Source organism: Grammomys surdaster, unplaced genomic scaffold (assembly GCF_004785775.1).
Source record: "Grammomys surdaster isolate TR1022 unplaced genomic scaffold, NIH_TR_1.0 266, whole genome shotgun sequence".
NCBI lineage: Eukaryota > Metazoa > Chordata > Mammalia > Rodentia > Muridae > Grammomys > Grammomys surdaster.
Genome location: NW_021604707.1, coordinates 2,118,152 through 2,136,302, shown reverse-complemented (window position 1 = coordinate 2,136,302; position 18,151 = coordinate 2,118,152). Strand labels below are relative to the sequence as shown.

General features: G+C 44.0%; 1 protein-coding gene across 4 annotated transcripts in view; it reads right to left on the bottom strand.

Moving 5' to 3' along the window:
• Nucleotides 1-979: 979 nt before the first annotated feature.
• Ets1 (ETS proto-oncogene 1, transcription factor) overlaps nucleotides 980-18,151 on the bottom strand; it is a 121,741-nt gene continuing 104,569 nt past the window's right edge. For all 4 annotated transcript variants that reach the window (XM_028776164.1, XM_028776166.1, XM_028776167.1 and 1 more), the window contains 2 exons: nucleotides 5,978-6,096; nucleotides 980-4,612 (listed from right to left, as the gene is read on the bottom strand). In XM_028776164.1, the coding sequence (XP_028631997.1) occupies nucleotides 4,397-4,612; nucleotides 5,978-6,096 (335 nt within the window). In that variant the 3' untranslated portion in view covers nucleotides 980-4,396. The remainder of the gene's footprint in view (nucleotides 4,613-5,977; nucleotides 6,097-18,151) is intronic.

The window sequence follows — 18,151 nt, the reverse complement described above, 5'->3', positions numbered from 1 at the left end:
TGAATGGCTTATTCAGGGACAGAAGATCTCAGATGTGGCTTCAGGTTGGCTTGGGAGTCGGGGCTTTGTCCTGGTTTGCAGCTGAGGAGGACAAAATCTGACGACCTCACCTCTTCAAAAAAAAAAAAAAAAAATCTGTTCATGAGTAGTGGTGGCTTCACCAAATTTCCAAAACTAAAGCCATTCTCCTGGGCCAGCTGGGCTCTCTGACCACTAGACCACACAGTCCGTGTTTAAAGTGTGCTCAGCAAACCTCAAGTTCCAGGGCTGCAGAAACAGATTTTTCCAAAAACAGAGTTCTCTTTGTGAACAATTCAGCAAAAAAAAATCTCTTTCCAGCTGTGAGTTGGGATTCATGTTGCAAACGTTGGTGTTAATTAAAAACATCCACCTTCTACAGTTTCAACAAGAAAGAGCCGCATGCAGAATGCGGCCCTAAGCATTCCTCTCCCAAAACACTTGGAAGTATGTATTCTATCCATGACATAGGTTGGAGGGGTTCTCACGATATGATCCTTCTCCATTTCTAGCCCCAGTGTAACAGTTAGGGCCAAAGAGATAGATATGATGAGTTCTAATTGCCAAAGAGCACTGCTTTCTTCAGAAGAAACCAAACATCATAGTCTGTCTATATTAATATCAGGACCTGAATCTACCTGGACTCCAGTCAATAGCTACCTGTTGTGTCGTCAATTTTTTTCTTCACATGGTTCTTGGTCCTTCATACATAAACAGTGAGGTCTGACATGGCAGGGGGCATTAGCAAAGGCGGAGACAAACAATACTGGTCATCAATGGGACACTAATCCTGTGTCCCTACATCCTTAACCCTTTATTAGGCAATCTTTATCTAAAATGATCCCAAGCTGCAGGATCTAAAGAACTAGACTGTATTTCTTTTGTGCTTTTCTCCAGTTGATTAATTTGTCCTAACTCTCCCATGATGTAGACAGGAAAGAATCAAGCCAGAGCCACCTCGTTATGAATGAATTTCTTTGTTTCTTTAATTTCACACAGTTTAAAATACAATATGAAATCAGGCTACAGTATATAAAAAACTTTCCAGCAAAATGATGTGCCAGCATCAGCTACTAAAAGAAACAAAAAACTCCCCCATAAGAATTTTTTTGCATTTGTTTTTTTTTAAAAAAAAAAACATTTAAGACACTTAACATCGCTACATCTCTAAGCTACCTCAGTTCTGATTTTTAAAAAGCACCTGCTTTTCCTTTTTTAAATCTTGCTTTTAAATTTTCAGCATTTAAAAAATATAAATTATATGAAAATACAAGTTGGAAAATAGTCAAACATAATATAACATCTTTTTCACCCCAATAATTCTCACCTTAAAAAAAAGTATCCTTAAAAAAAATTCAATAACTGAGGCAGTATTCCTGATAGAGATAATTTCATTTTAACATATATACTTCATATATGTATTTGTATACATATACTTGTGGTTCCTTGAAACGTCTTTGGAATGTACGTAAGAGTTCAACAAATTTATATAGACCCCAACAGAGAAAGCAGCATGCACAGCATGGCTAGAAGAGAGAAGGTGTGATTTCACCATGAAGGTTAATGCTTTAAAACCCAGAGTGTTGGTCTCCAAAGTGAGGAAGAGTGTCTCTAATCTAGAATGCTTCCACCGGTCTCCATGGCCACAACATCAGAGCTCTATCTAGGGAGCATCCTTACCCCCCACCAACTCTGAGCCCAAAGCCAACCACACAGGTTAAAGCATTTCTCTGGGTAAATAATGGAGTCACCCAGCTAGATCGGATTTGCTCATCCCTCCTCCGAAGTGAACGTGCTTTTAAAGAGCATCAATGCAGCAAGGCTGCTACATTTCCAGTGTATAAACCACCCGCCACTCTTCCTGGGATGGTCTCTGGCCTTTGGACAAAATGGGGGAAAAGCATCTGGCCAGATGGACAACAAAGCTGTCTGACTAACATACTATCTGCAAATCCTGAAAGTGGTGGACCTAGGGAGAAAGGGCATCTCTGCAAATTAGCAAGCTGAGGAGTGTGTGTGGGGGGGAGCACTTTCTTACATCTTATCTGCTAGAGGACTGCAGGTGGTAGACTCTCAGAAGGGGTGTGTTCAGCATGAACTGAATATAGGGGAGGACCATGACTTCGGAAAGTGATTCTTTTAAGCCCTGTCGCAAAGAGCAAAGAATAGGATCAGCCCTGGCCATACTCTTTCACTGTTATGGAAATGTGGACAGACTTAAGTAGAAAATTCGGTACTATTTCAGCTGTAGTTTTATACAAATGTACACACACACACACACACACACACACACACTGCCAGTGCCCAACAAAGATCACATAATATAAGAGAAAACAACATAATCCAAATGATCCCACCTAACACTCCCTGAGCAGCTCCTAAGTATTTTGAGAGCTTCATTAAGGCATCTGCATTTTGTAAGATCAAAGTGTATAGAGCTGGAATGTTTTGCCTTTGCTTCCTTGTGGGGATGCTCCAACCAATCAGTACAGAACACCCATGGACAAGAGTTATGTTCTTAGTAATTCGGTCTTCAAGAGAATCTGGGAGTCAGCCATCAACTCTCATGAAGACGATCCCCGAAGGGTGAGCCTGGAGAGGCCCACTTCAACCAATTGCCTCTTTTCTCTTATGGAAGTCCACTGTCACTGTCTTAACTAGGCATGCACACAGTGGAAGGGATTCTAATGATACCAGGCATGTTTCCTTACTCTGTTTTTACCCACAATGCCTTATTTTCAGGTCTTCCTCTCCCAGCTGGCTGCCTCAATTAAGTCTTTGAATTTAAACTTTGAGGAAAGTAAAACTATACCTAACCGTCATGGGCCACCTTATTTTCTTTACCTAGTTCCTTCCCTTGTATTTTCTCTGTCAAATCTTCCTCTCACCTGCAGCTGACCTTTGCTTGCCCTTTGCTGAGGCAGCAACAGGTCAAGCCTAAGTCCCAGTGCTTTCTACCACTTCCTCTGCGAGCAGCCTCACCTGAAATCCTACCTGACTAGAGCCAATTCTTCAAAGGAAAGCCTCTTTCCAAAGGAGGCCAAGTCACTTACTACTGAAATACCCTCTTCATGTCTGTGGCCTCTGAATCCTAGCAAGTCTGTACTCTTTGATTTGTGTTTTGGTGGCTGACATTACACTTTCTTTCACCTATCAGAAGGCATTACATTCCGCTCTAACAGATTAATGAGGTGGGGGGAGGGACAGCAATGAGGGATGACGGGGGAAATTAAGACATAGAGGAGAAATTGTAGAATGTTAGTTTGGAATGGCATGCATTTAGGCCTTAAGACCCAATGGGTAATGCCCATGCAAACAGCTTTTATTCTGAGTCCATGCAAACAGCTTTTATTCTGAGTCGTCTATGTTTCGGGTAGCAATTTAACCAAAAACCAGGTTAATCCTCCTCCTTGGATTTCCTTTCCAAGACTTTAACAGTGCTCCTATGTTGACAACGATTCTCAAGCATAGCTGCGAAATACATTCAGTGCAAAGACTCAATGCCCCTTACCTAACACTAAGTCCAAGCCTGACAGTAAGTAAAAGGACAGGAAACGTTTTTTTTTTTTTTTACACACCGAAGGTGGGATTCACATGCTCAGTTCCCCTGTCCCCAAATCAGCATTCGTTTCCTTTAGCTGTAAGAGTTTGGGGTCTCTGATCTCAGTACAGAGCTTGGATTTTCCAATGGGGTCTATATAAACAGTTGCCTTTCACTGTGACAGAATCCTCATCCAGCAAATAACAACAAACTCACAATACTGCAATACTGAGACCACCTTAGAGCTTAAAACGATTTTTTTTAAAGAAAAAAAAAATACTGGCACAAAATTTAATAAAATAAACTTCAACATAAAAACGGTTTTGGACCCCTTCCATTAAAGTCCATCTTTGTTTCAAAAAGTAGAAAGGTTAATAATTCTTGAGCTTAATAATCCCCTGAAGAATCTGTTTCCATCCCACCCTCCAAACTGACTGACTTTCATCAGTCTCTTTACTCTTCATGTGACAATTCCTAGTACATCCACAACTCAAAATGAATTTTTTTCTTTGATTAAAAACGAAATGACTGGACACATAAGTTTTTTTCCTCTGCAAGTCAGGTCCATCAGGGCCTCTGAGAAGACCTTTTTCTCCCTCCTGAAAATCTGCTCAGGAACTTCTTGCCCCACCCACCCCACAGGTCCTAACTTCCTCTTTCAGGCCTTGCCAATGGCCAATGGGATATAACTGCAGCTCCCTTAGCTCCCACCCCTGAATGTAAAAAATGAGTTCTGGAAAATAAAACATAGAATAACAATTAAAAAGGAAGAGTCCAACCAACACAGTTGTTCTTTGAAAGGTCTCAGTAGGGTTCCCCCAGCCCCTTCCGTGTCCGTTACTCGTCAGCATCTGGCTTTACATCCAGCATGGCATGCAGCTCCTCAGGGGTGTATCCCAGCAGACTCTGAAGGTCGCAGACAAAGCGGTACACGTAGCGCTTACCCGCCGTCTTGTGGATGATATTTTTGTCATAATAGTAGCGAAGGCCACGGCTCAGTTTCTCATAATTCATCTTAGGTTTGTTTTTCCTCTTTCCCCATCTCCTGGCCACCTGCAATAAAAATAAAATTAAATACAAGTGGATAAACACCCGGAGGATAATATCACAATACATGCCAATACGTATCTTCATATTCATCACGATAGGCAAACAAAATGCTCAGAAATATCTGTGTATGTGTGTGTGTGTGTGTGTGTGTGTGTGTGTGTGTACATTTCTGACTGATTTTTATTCCCTCTGATTTTCATTTTCTTTTTAAAGAATATTTTTAATTGTTTATAATAACTATACATTGAGTATATAGTTAGGAGTCATGGACATCCACAGATTATTTCAAAAGGTGTAGGCAGAACAATGCAACATTTTAATACAGCTACGCATTGTGTCATGATCAGACCAAGCTGAATGGTGTGTCTTCAGTCACAGACATTTACCATTACTTTTGGGGGACCATTCAAAATAACCCACATTAGCTATTCTGAAATATCTGATTAATGTTCTGTAGCTACCCCACAGTGCCACAGGGATTCCAGAGCTGACTCTTCCTGTAACGGCATCCTTGGGTTCATTAACCACTGTCTCTCCATCCCCTTACCCTCCTCCTGACCATGCTCAGATAAGTCACTATTTTATCTTCTACTTCTATGAATCAACAATTCAGTCTCTACGTGTAAGTGAGAATATGTGCTGTCTTTCAGAGCCCAGAGTAGTCCTCTCAACAAAACAATGTCCCTATTCCATACACATCACTGCAATACAACTTCTAAGTTCTAGTTTCCAAGTGTTGGACTTGACTTAATTGTCTAAACTGATGAAAACACAGTGACCCTGAACTCCTCTGGGGTACAGTTAAAACCCTTGATTTTGAAGGAAAAAGAAGGGCCACGGGGCAGACATCCCTGTGGCCCACATTATAAGCAGGCATCCTTAATTTGAAAGCACAGAACTGGACAGGAAGGTGAGGATAGAGGAGATCGCTGACACCTCTGCATCCACCAGTGGGAAGCATCCTTTCTGGACCAGGGTGGAGACACGTTCTCATGTCTGCCAGAAGAGTGATCTCCTCCCTCATATACCAACCATTTAGTAAGCACTCTGGGATAAAAGGATGGAAAACTATCAGAGTGAACGCATCTTTCAAGGCCTCTCGGATGCACAGAGCCAGGGACTAGACAGAGGGCAGAATCAACTATGTACCAGGAACTTAATATACACATCAGTTTATCCCAGCGGAAGTGTGGAAGTGTATACACTTTGCATTCTGCCAATGATGGAACAGAAGCTCAGGCAGGCTGCATCATAAGTCACACAAGCAGCAAGCAGCAGAGCTGAGCTAGTAATGCGTGCCCATGGGATCACAATCCCAGTATTTTCCCTCACCCTTTCTCAGCCCAGGACTCCCGAGTCATTTCTTACCTCATCTGGGTCAGAGAGCTTGAATTCCCAGCCATCTCCTGTCCAGCTGATAAAAGACTGACAAGACTTATCAGTGAGTAATTCCAGAAGAAACTGCCACAGCTGGATGGGCCCACTTCCTGGAAGCACAAGGCACGGTGGCTCATTAACAAAACACACTGAAGGCTCACAGCAACTAGTCCCACTATGCGGTAGCCCTCATGTCCCCTCCCAGCCTGTCTAGACAGGAGAAAACTCAGGCAATCTTCAGCACAAACACTGGAGTCAGTGCTCAGAGAAAGTAAAGATTTTCCTTCCAGAAAAGAAAAAAAGAAAAAGAAAACCACACAGGATAATATACTATTTGTCTGTTTTTAATTAATTCTCAGGTCAGTCTCCTTTAACTGCTATGCTCTTTTAATTCTAGAGTTTTCTGGAAAGAAAACACAGAGTCTATCTTCACACGTGTTCTAAGGAACTACTATTATTGTTTGTTTATTTGTTCTGAGAGAAGAATTCACTGCGTAGCCCTGACTGGCCCAGAACTTGTAGACCAGGTTGACCTAAAACTCAGAGATCTACCTGCCTATGCCTCCCTGGTGCCAAAGGGGTTTAGTCCCTCCTTAGCACATAAAAGCTTTGTGGAGTAAAGGAGCCAGCACTTCCTTACCACACAGAGAACATACCTTCAGTTCTGTGAAGCCATCTTGCAAGATATATTGTGAAAATAAAAGCACTCAGCAAATGCCTTCTAAGTAAATGAATTATTTGAAGAAACAACCCAGAAGGCCTTCCCTCACTCCATATATACCCATCTGTAAAAATTCACTTAGTACACAACTCAAATACATGTTCCAATTTCTTGAGAATCCAGTTAACAGCTGCTATTACCTGTCTGAGCTCAGGAAGCTAAAGATGGCAAATGAGAGACCCACTGAGAAGCCATTCTTGGTGACCTAGGAGCTAAGAAAGCGAACCGCTCTTGAGAAATGGACTACAGGGCTGGAGAGATGGCTCGGCTGTTAAAGGCTAGGCTCATAACTAAAAATATAAGAGAAATGAACTATAATAGCTCCAATGTCAATTTTAAGTTTCCTGATGGTGCTCAGTGATCTCACACATCCCTGACAGCCAGACACAGAAAAGATGACATCAGAGTTCTATGCTCACTCTGTATTAACACTACAGACCTCAAATATGAGAAAACTAAGGGGAGCCACTATTCACTGTAGCCTTAGCTACACTAGACACATCAATGCTTTCTTCTCTGCTTGTGAATTCTCAGCGACTTAATGGGATAGATGCTGTTATTAGTCTATCATTTTCTACCACTCTCCAGCAGAAAAACAACAACAAAAACACAATGTACAACATTGCTGTCTAACTTGGGTAAAGCCATTCAGATGAGAAACAGAATAACTGGGCAAGACCTCAGATTCTTCAATACACTGCCCAAACCATAAGCCACACAGCTAATGATATTGCCTGCCTGGTTGCAGTGACTCACATGCTAAATGGATCTGGCTTTCAGGACCCATCTCCCTTGCTTCTCACAGTAGTCACAGACTCTTCAGAGACATAGGACCTACTATGTTGGGTACCAATCCCAATAAGTGATACTGCCAGCATCAGAAAACCCATTTCATTGGCAGACAGGTAGTGAGCATATTTGCAGGTCCTAGAGAAGAAGACTCAGGAGTAAAGCACAAGCTGGGACAGAAAAGAAAAAGAGGACTTCAAAAATTATATTATCAGCACCAGCTTGGGGGACAAAAGCAATTTTCCTGCAGTGCTACCTAAACTTCAGTGCCAAAGAACTCACTACAGCCTATGTGTATCAGCATATGGCTGTCTGAATATGGCTGGGGACAGGGGAATCCTAACCTGAAAAGCTTTTGTTTCCTTAATGTTACTTTTCCTGTGTTCAGAGGGAACAAAAAAAATGTTAATATGGGCACTGGTAAGCCACCTTCTAGGATCAACTTTGCAATCTTTTATTCTAGAGACACCAGAGAGAAGAAGAAAAGGGGAAAGTGGGTATCTAAGGCAAGCAGAGGAGCTTGAAGGGTAAGATGCATCTCTAGTTTGCTGAATGGTAATGTCAGCTCAAGTCTCCTTCCTGGGACTCTTCCAGAAAACACAGGTTAGCTGACAGGTGTGCTCCTGCCAGCCCACGGGAATTTAGATGCTAAATGTGTGTAGGCCCAGCATTCGAGAGGCCAAATGAGAAGTGAGAATTTAAGGTCATCCTGGTCTACACAGCGAGACTCCTGCCCTACCCACGTCAAAGAGGGGATAAGAACCTACACACTGTTGTACCCAATGAGACAATCCCATGGCTGGCCCTAAAACTTCCCAACTGGAATCTTTTCATTGACTTCTACACATCACCTTTCTGTCGGACAGAGCAACAGAGGGGGGAAGGGTATGGACCTGTGGCTTCTGGGCTATCTCCTTCCTGGATGGTGTCACAAGGACCCTGTTCCTACAGCAACACATCAGCCTCACTTCACTTCTGGCAGGAAAACCAAGTCCCCATGGAGATACAAGCATGAAGGCAGCTCTGGGGTTGCAGTGCTTACTGGCTTTGCATATCTGCCAGCCACATCCAAGTCCACGCCCCAGACTCATGAATGAGACTTGTAGTCCCAGTTACAGGTCTCCTGAGGCCATTTCTCAACTGCTCAGCATAGACCTGTTCACACCCTCAGGGCTTCAGCCTCCTTCCTTCACCCTTGCTCCAACATGCTCTGAGTCTCCAAAGCCTCTTCATCTCCCCTTCCTTGATCCTGGTCCCATCCACCTACCCAAATGGATTGTGGTTCCAGAGACCCTCTGTCGCCCAGAGCAGAAATGGTTCTAAGAATAGCGCCAGTCATGGGAAAGGGGAGCTCACATGTTAAATGTGACTCACAATGGTAGGCCTGTCTGGGGCCCCAAGGCAGTCAACGGGCGCCCTTCACCATGCTGCCCCACAGTGTCACTCATCAGGAATCCAGTCGCATCATTGGGAAACTATGTTGCTCCAGTGGAGTTCGGAGACACAACAACAGAGGGGTCCCTGTTAGAAGGAGGTCTTCCAAGGCGGGGCATGAAGGAGCACAGGGGACACACACACACACACACACACACACACACACACGCACACACACGCACAGGCCCAGATCCCATCTTGCTCCCGTCTCCTGAGTTGACTTCGTAATCCTTGCTCTGCTTTTTTCCAGCCACCCCAGCAAGGGAATTTCCTGATGGCTTTTCCTTCTCAGCTTCGAGATGAGAGGAGAATTCTTATACAATGCTGGAAGTTCTGGTTTGCAAAGCACTTGGAAGAAGTACATGGAAGAGCCTGGGCCAGTAGACAAAGAACACCAAGCCTGCTGCCCTCCAGGGGACCCTAGAGAGGCCACAAATCAGAGGCAGCTTCACATAAATCCCTGCTCATCTGGGTCATATTTTATGTTCCTTGACTTTATCTAGAAATTGCAAGGCCTAACACCTATGTTGATGAGGACTGAATATTGATGTCTCCTGTGTTTTGGTCACTGACTCTGAGGCGAAACCTTGAAGTAAGTTCGGAATAAACCTTATTAAAGAGTGTCCACGCACATGCATGGATGTCTGGTTTGTTTGGTTGTTGTTTTCCACTTGTTTCTGGTTATTGGTGTTTACAGAACTTTTACAGAATTGGAGACTAAACCCAGGACCTTGCACATGGTAGGTAAATTTTCTAAGACTGAGCCATGCCCTTAACTATGGAATTACCTATTCATATAAGCACGCATGCAATCTGTGACAGGCTCTCATTACAGATGCCCAGGCTGGCCTTGAACTTGTAATCCTCCTGCCTCATCCCCCTGAGTAGTTGTGATTAGAGGCTTGTACTAGCAAGACCAACGATGGCAAGCTTTCACACTTGTCAGTGTTGCCATCATTCATTTTGTGTTCTAGGCTCGCAGACTACCTGCCCAAGCCAATGGTCTCAAAGCTGGCAGCAGAGGAGGCACGATTAGACATCAGGTCCTTCTACCCCATCTGCATTTCCACTTCAAACGTAGTTTACACCTATCACCCGAGCCCTGGTAAGAGGCTAACACAGGACATGTGAGTTAATATTGATGGCATCACCACTAGACAGCTGCTGTCCTGGCAGGCTCCTCATATTTTCACTACGGTTTCTTTTTAAATTATCCCTGTACTGCTGCTCTGTGGGGGTGAGTGGGGTGCACATGTATGTGCACATATGTATAGCGAAGGAGACAATCTGAGGGCTCTGAGAGAAACCACCCACCTCTGCACTGGTCTGGAGCTTCAAAGAGACTAGACTGTCTGGCCAGAGAGCTCCAAGAGTCTTCCTGGCCTTCCCTTCCCAGCACTGAGATTTCAAAAGCCCAGTGATGTGTCATGCTTTTTAGGTAGGTGCTGGAGATCTGAGGATCAAACTGAGCCACCTGCTCATCTCCCCAGCTACTTTCACTGTGGTTCCCAACACCAAGACTTGAAGGTTTGCTCAAGGCCCATCACTCTCATCAATGGAGTATATGCTCCTAGGGAAGTCTCTGTTCTCATTCCTAAAGCCTAGATACACCTGACCACCCTCCCTACTAACGATTCTAATACTATGTGTTTTATCAAATGCCTCTAGGTTTATACTCTTAAGTTTGTGGTGCCAGGCATGATAGCTCAACATTTAATGGATGCTTTTGCCAAAACCATCATCCTTGGGGGTTGGGAGTGGAGGTGCGGGGAGGGAGGAAGCATACAGGTTTGAAAGGTGCCTAAAGGCTTCTCTCTATTAATTTATATCTGGGACCAAAATATAGATGACACCCAGGCTATGCTGCACCAACATGCTCCCAAAATATAGCCACACCTCTTGTCCTTAGGGGCTTCAAGCTGCTCTAAGAAGCTGAAGTCTTCAGTTCTACTCTGAAATTCAAATTGAATTCCTCAGTGTGGATAGGATAGCATATTTATTTTAACCTATGAAACTCTCATGGTTGATCACCCTTGCAACGAGGTTGACTCTGCCCTGAGATACATCTGGCAGGTGGCCCTAAAACAGCGAACAAGCCTGGCTGGCCCCTCCCTTCCAGCCAGGTGTCTCTACCCACAGCCAACGGTGACAGCAAAAACAGAACACCGGAATCCGGAAATGACCCGTCTGCTCAGCATACCCTCCCTTTTTATACCCCGGGGAGCACCTGTCTCTGAGATGGGGTGGGTGATTCCAGAGTCTTACTTCACCCTAAGTCATTTACAAACAATCCTGAAATCGTACTGTTTCCATGAAGTCATGGTGCTGACGGGCCAATTAAATAGAAATCACCCGATAGTTTCTTGCTGTGTATCAGACTCAGCCCAAAGCTGCACCAGGGTCTGTTTGAGGATGATACTGCTCTGCAGTTTGGCACTTAAGGCCTGGAAAGAACTTTGAAAACAAAGAGCAAAAACTGTCTGATATACACTTCAGTTCTATGTCTTAAGAGTTGCCATCTCCTGTTTCTTCTGAGTTAAGGCTTTCTGGTGTCCCTATGAGGTCCCATCTGACCTCTAACATGTATCCAAATATTGTGTGTTCTACAGCCTTCCCACAATGCCTTGTTTAGCAAGTCTCGGCTATCCTATACTTTATAAATATGGCCCTGTGTCAAAGCCTACAAATCAAGAGTAGTGAATGGAATATAAGCTCTACTGATGCGTCCATTAAAGCTATGCTTGCTAAACACAGTGATGAAAAATAATATAGGAATCTAGAAAATCAAACACACACATACACACACACACACATTCACATAAAGCTTGCACAGACAGTGACCCCTACAGAACTTTGATTCTAATTCTTCCCGGTTCAAATGAAAAATAATGCAACTCAAACTCCCTGGGGTTTGTTTTCCTATTCCTAAAATGGAATAGTGATTCTGCTTGTCTTTAACTTACGGATATGTCCATTAAGGCTCTCTTAGAAAAACATGGCAGGAATAAGGAAAAAAAACATTGAGGAATGAACATCAGAGCTGAGAAGACTGGGAAAATCACTGGAATTATGCAGAAAAGCATAAACTAGCAGAAGAGGCATGTGTCAAAACAGGATTTTCAAAGAAATAACTGTAAATTCCCTAGATAAAATTTAACAATGCTCCCAAGGATGAAATCAACCTTTTATGTGGCAATTTTCAGAAAGCATAAACTTGGGAGATTTAAAAAAAAATCAATCATATCAATGTAATTATTAAAATACCTTAACAGAGTAACCACTCAACACTTTTTTTAAAGTTCAGAATGAGAATGAAACCCATCCTCTAATTAAGAGTTGGTACACAACATAAGAGGTAGCAGAGTTAGGAACCATCCTGGCTTGGGGAAACCTGGGTCACAGCTAGACTTAGGTCCTCTTTCCCACCTGGTGTGTTTTCCCTAATCACTCATGCTCTGGCCAAGACCCACTACCTTCCCCAGTGTTTGCACAAACATGGTTCTACATGGTCTACCAGTACTAAATGAGAAGCAGGGTTGCTCTCCTAGCTACCAAGACCCAAGCAAGCTGGCCACTAGGTCAAGTGGGCAGCAAGTGGCTGGTTGGGCTGCCCCACCTGGCACAGTGTTCACTGAGACTCACTGGGCATGTCTGGCTGGGATTGGAGAAGGCAGTTAAACATTTTTAATGTATGAGAAAGGACCTTTGTTTCTGCTAAGGCTCTGCACACCTGTGTGCATTCAAGTGTCCACACATGAAGTGGGTGGCAGCAGGCAAGAAAAGACCACTCCATTCTCTTAAAGGGGCTGCCTCCATTTGTAATCTAAAGTTTAGATGCAGTCTCTTTCCTCTAAGCCTACCGTAGATGTTGTCATACCACATGTAGTTCAGCCTAGCTTGCACATGAACTTGCACAGCCCCATCAGTGGGCCTCAAGTCAGGAAGTGGGTTTCTTTACAGCCTTTTCCTCCTGGTGTTTTCTAGGGAACAGACTTTTTAAGAAGCCACCAGAGAGAGCTCAGCTGGGGTCAGGGTTAGGGAGTAAGAACTGTATTATAAACCAATGGACTATTTCTTTCCTAATCTATGTAAATAACTTAAAGGAAGCACCTTGCTCTGTTACCCAGGTAAGCAGAAGACAGGAGGATGAGTTGATTGATTAGTAAGAGTATGAGCCCAAGTAACTTTGGCAGTCCATCTGTGGGAGCAACTTAACTTTGGGGGACGGTAGTGCCTCTGCATTTTAGTGATAAAGAACATTGCCAGTCAGGTCTATTGTAACTCTCGGGGAGACATAGCGTTACGTGAGCATCAGTCTGTATGTACTAGTCCTGACTAGCACAGAGCCAGCAACTAATTTATGAGCATCTTTCTGGTAGGGGATTATAAGTAGGGTGGAACATGAGACAGAATATTAGCAGCAGCATGGGGCTATAGGAAAAAAACCTTCTTGGTTCACCATAATACAAAAAGCTGAAAGTGTCCTGCCTACGCCTCTCAAGAAGTGGGGCCAGAGAAGGAGCCTAGAGAGGCCTTCACAAGAAACTACTCCCCTCTGTCTGAATGTCAAACTCCTCCACATAGCTGTGTCCTGCCACCTCTTAAATACCTTGGGTATAACCCTCCTCTCAGAGTCTAAACTTTCAAATTCAGTCATCCTAGGACAACTTTCACTCTCTTTATCTATCAGGGAGATGTGAGTCACACCACAGAGTTCATTACAGCCAACGTTATGCACAGAATCCCGAAGGCCTATCGTGGGCCACTATGACCACGGAGACACACGATCCTTACAATGGCCAGATAGCCAAGCTATGCTAGCTTATGGAGATGCCACTTTTGGGGGGGTTGGGTCCAATGTGGCTGTCACACTGACTGCTGTTCAGGTGTCCTGCTGTAGAGGACATAATAAATCTCCTCTACCATGTCTCTATCAAGGCCAGTATAGCTGGGGACTGTTATAGCCAGGGACAGAACACAACAAGGGACATGTAGGTCCAGTCCTGTGACACAGAGAGGTATTTCCACTGGGCCAACTGTAACCCAAAGCTTCCTTACCAGCTTGGCTGAATTATTTCAGTAATCTGAGATACAGATGGAGCAGAGACACTTCCTACTTCCAACTTGGGTCTAGGCCCACAGCATGTTCTGGAGGCTTCCCCGAGTCCTTCCCTGTAACTTCTTTGTCTTTGGAGATGCTCCCACACACACTGTTTGCATAGCAAGCCAATTCTTTTTATCCGCTTCTCACTATTTTGGTTATTTTCCCTAACTGTTAGCTAGACAACGTGTAAAACCTTGGGAAGCATCTTATATGCTCTGTGGTCTAGACATTCCCCTCCCCCTCAAAAATCAATCCCACACTTGTAAAAATGAGAAAAACAGAAGCTTCCATGTACGGTCTTGGCGAAAAGTTACCAAATATTACTATCTGGAAGAGTCCAGGACACAGTGGGTGCTGGTAAACATGCAGCACACTGGACTGCATGTCAGATGGGGTCTAATTAACATTAACGATCCTGCTTTGCGCCCCCATACGGTCAACAATTACTGGAATTCTATAAGTGAAGTATACCTTCTGATCTGGAAGAATTAGAATTATACTTCAGAGATAAAAGGGTTAAAATGGATATGTGGTGGGAATGAGGGTGCTCTCTGAGCAGACTTCCTAGGTGCCCAGCACCATTCTGCATGGCTCCATGAATTCACTAATTCACACACACTTATGAGATGGGATTCATTTATTGCCTCAATTTTCAGACAAGGAAAACGAGTCACAGGGTTGTGATATTTCCCAATGTAACACAGCTTGGCAGTGGCAGAGCCCAAGTCTGTGCTCAAGATCCTTATGGGCTATAGTCTCATGGTGGAGCTATCAGAGTGGCTATCCCCAAAAGTGTCTAAACTAGACTTCACTGTGCAGGCATGTTTGAATGGCAGATGTCACTGAAGACATGACATCAAGTAAATCTTACTTTGTGCCTGTGCATGGGGAGAGGGGTGCTTTTCTGGAATTGAGCCTCTCTGCTTAGCAGCGGTTTCTCCATAGCAGGGACAGAAGAGCGCTCAGTGCAAAGGAGACCTCACAGGGCAGAGCTGGAGAATCTGGGATGTGTCAGAGGCAATAGGGACTTTCCAAGTCCATTGCTTAAAGGCAGCCACCAGGGCTTGTGTTGATGGCTCACGGCACACTGGCTACACTTTGCTCAATGGAAACATCCTACTTCAAAGGCAAAAGGTGGAGTTACACACTGGAGTCAAGTGGAATTCCCAAGCAGACACCACCCAATTCCATCACACATAATGAGAGTTTGTTAAAGGAACAGTGACCCCCCCCCAAATTGTGAAACTCTGAGACCTCTCTAAATCAGACAGGGGAGTTGTTCCTGGAACAGAGAGCCAACCTGTAATCCAAAATACAGACAGGTCTCAGAGAGATGCAAATACCCCAGGGGTTCAGACAGACTGGAAAGCGACTCCAAAGGCAGTGTGTGAATGCAGTCTGAGCTCAAGGCTCTGAGGAAGCTCCGCCAACCCTGGCCTTCAAAACTATGAACAGAAATAGGGAAGCCCTCTTCCCATAAAATGTTAAGACATTTAGAAACAAAAAGTTAACAACCGTGTGGCCAAAGCCTCCAACCATAGGAATTCCTCTGCTGGTGGAGAATGATTAACTATTGTTGCCACACTAACCAGTTGAGAGGCAGGAGCTGTGAAATGGCTCTGCAGGCTGCAGAGACCCACTCTCCTCTCACCCACATCCATTTCTGGGAATTTTCCTCCCTGATACTGCAAAGCGATTCTCCATTGACCTACATGCTAACATGAACGGCATGCTAACCAACCCAGGACTCTACTAAGACACTGAAATTTTGTGAGACCTCGGAACCCGCCATCAAGCTGCACGGTGACCGAGAATCAGTCCCTCAGCCCTCAGGGCTACTGTTGGGCAGGAAGATTCCATTCACTTTCCTGCAGCTCGGCCATCACAGTGACCCAAGCTCAAGAAGGAAAACCGTCTCCGACCTTTTCGTTCCTAGCTTCCTTCTTCCCTATGGAGACACTGTCCAGGGACACTCCACACTCACACTGTACTGCCTTTAACACGCCTATGAGTTAGCTCCAGCCTTGCCAGACCAAAGGAGCTCAGATAACTCATTACCTAGTATCTCTGGCTTCTGGAAATGTGGCCAATGCTCAGTGTTTGCAACCAGGGTCCCTCCCCATTCAGACAAGTTGGCTTGGCTCAATGCTAGCATCTTCTCATTGTCCTGTGCCAGCAGTGTTTGCATGGAGAGATTACACTAAGAGCCTAGTTTGGGGTAACATGGTAGAAAGCTCCACCTTTCCTAACCTATGTTTGGAATACTGGAAATCTACACAGATGCACACTATATTACAAACTTAGCAACCTGTCTCCCTCTTCCTTATTGCTAGCTTGAGCCCACTGAGAGCTTCCCAACACTGTCACCATTTTGTGCCCTAGTATGTGCAGATTAGTTTGCAACTCAGTTTTCTTCAGAAACTGAAGAAATTCTTCAGAAATTTTGGTAATGCCAAAATCACAGGCCATGTCCTGAACTGAGGGGCTTGGCAGACCTTCCTTTCGTAGCCAAGTTGTTTATTTTCTCAAATGTGTCTTATCAGTACCTTTAGGTTACTGTACCCTAAAACTCAACTACAATCAGACCTCAGGGATTGTGGGTTTGACCTGGGGATTTGTGTGACTTTAGACTGACTCTCTTCTCATCTGCGAAATAGACAGAATAGCATTCATTCTGACCAAAGGTAATTTAAGAGAACCCACAGTGGGACATCTAGGGCTGCTTTTTCCTCTAAGTCTGATTCCTTTTAGACACACACACACCTCAGAAATTCAGAGATAGATAGATAGATAGATAGATAGATAGATAGATAGATAGACAGACAGACAGGAATATAAAACATTCTTTTTAAATGATCATCAATGCATGACTTTAGGTATAGAGTCTTTTTCCAGTTTCTGGGTGAAAAAGAAACTTTCTTTCTTCATAATTACAGCTTAGTGGGTGATGACATACCCAGACATGGATTACCAGTAGTTCACCTGCAGTAGAATTATGAATAGGCCTTTATTGATATCTGTGACTAGGAAGGTAGAATAAAGTTCAATAATGGTGATTCACAGGCCATGAACTCTGTACTGAAGCCTAAAACCACATCTTACCCTTACCCCTTACCCCTTCCCCTCAGTCACATGTATGAAGGGTTAATAGTGACAAGAGGCCACCTGGGTCTTAATTTCTCTGTGAAGGACACAGAGACACTCAAAGAGTCTTCCCATTCCTTAACATGAAGGAATTCCTTAACATGATGGTGTCTTCAAGCGAAGCATGCAGCACTTACAATTCATTAAGGAGCTACCTGCTTGCAGAACGAAACTACCTGAACACGGATAGAGCATGTTCTTTGTGCTCAGTTTCACCATCTCTAAAATGGGTCTAGAAGGACAGGAAGGAAAGCAGACTACTATTTAATAATCCAGTATATTATCCTATCCCTATACCCAAATCAATTAATTGAATAAATGAATGTTACACATTGTGCTAGACACAGGAGGAAAGGACCCATAGTCGTAACAACCTAATTATCTCAGCATGTAAGCACACACTGAGTGCACAGCATTTTTCTAAGGTCTCTAAGGAATACAGGAAGCGGTGGGCTGGGGGCTCTCTGTGTTGTAATTAGAAGGGATTGAGAATGCATCTATGAACAAGAGAAAACGGAGCTTTGTGATTTCAGTCTGATAACTGTAAACAGTAAGGTAAGGAGGAACATCTCAGCGGAAGCCGACATTGCATTTGATGTATTCTTCACTCAGCTAACAGGCAGGCTTTCAAGCCGTGTTATCCGCCCCCACATCGAGACCTAATTTAACAAGTTACCATGGGAGCCCCGCAAAGGTTGATGCAATTTTCTTATCTTTGAAGGAAGAATGTAACTGTGTAAGAGAATGTGAAAATTCCGTTTTCTAACTAACTGATTTCCACACTTACAGTGCGGTAACTAAGATAGCACAGGAAGGAGAAGAATATACTCTTGTGGAGGCAGTAAGGACAGAAACCTCAGCCCCTCGGCTGGGGATATAGAAGATGCTTCCTCTTCTCAGCTAGGTACGTCTACGCACACGCGTTTAGTCCAGGCCAGGCAGCCATGGTAAGCACATGTATGCAGTCCAGGCC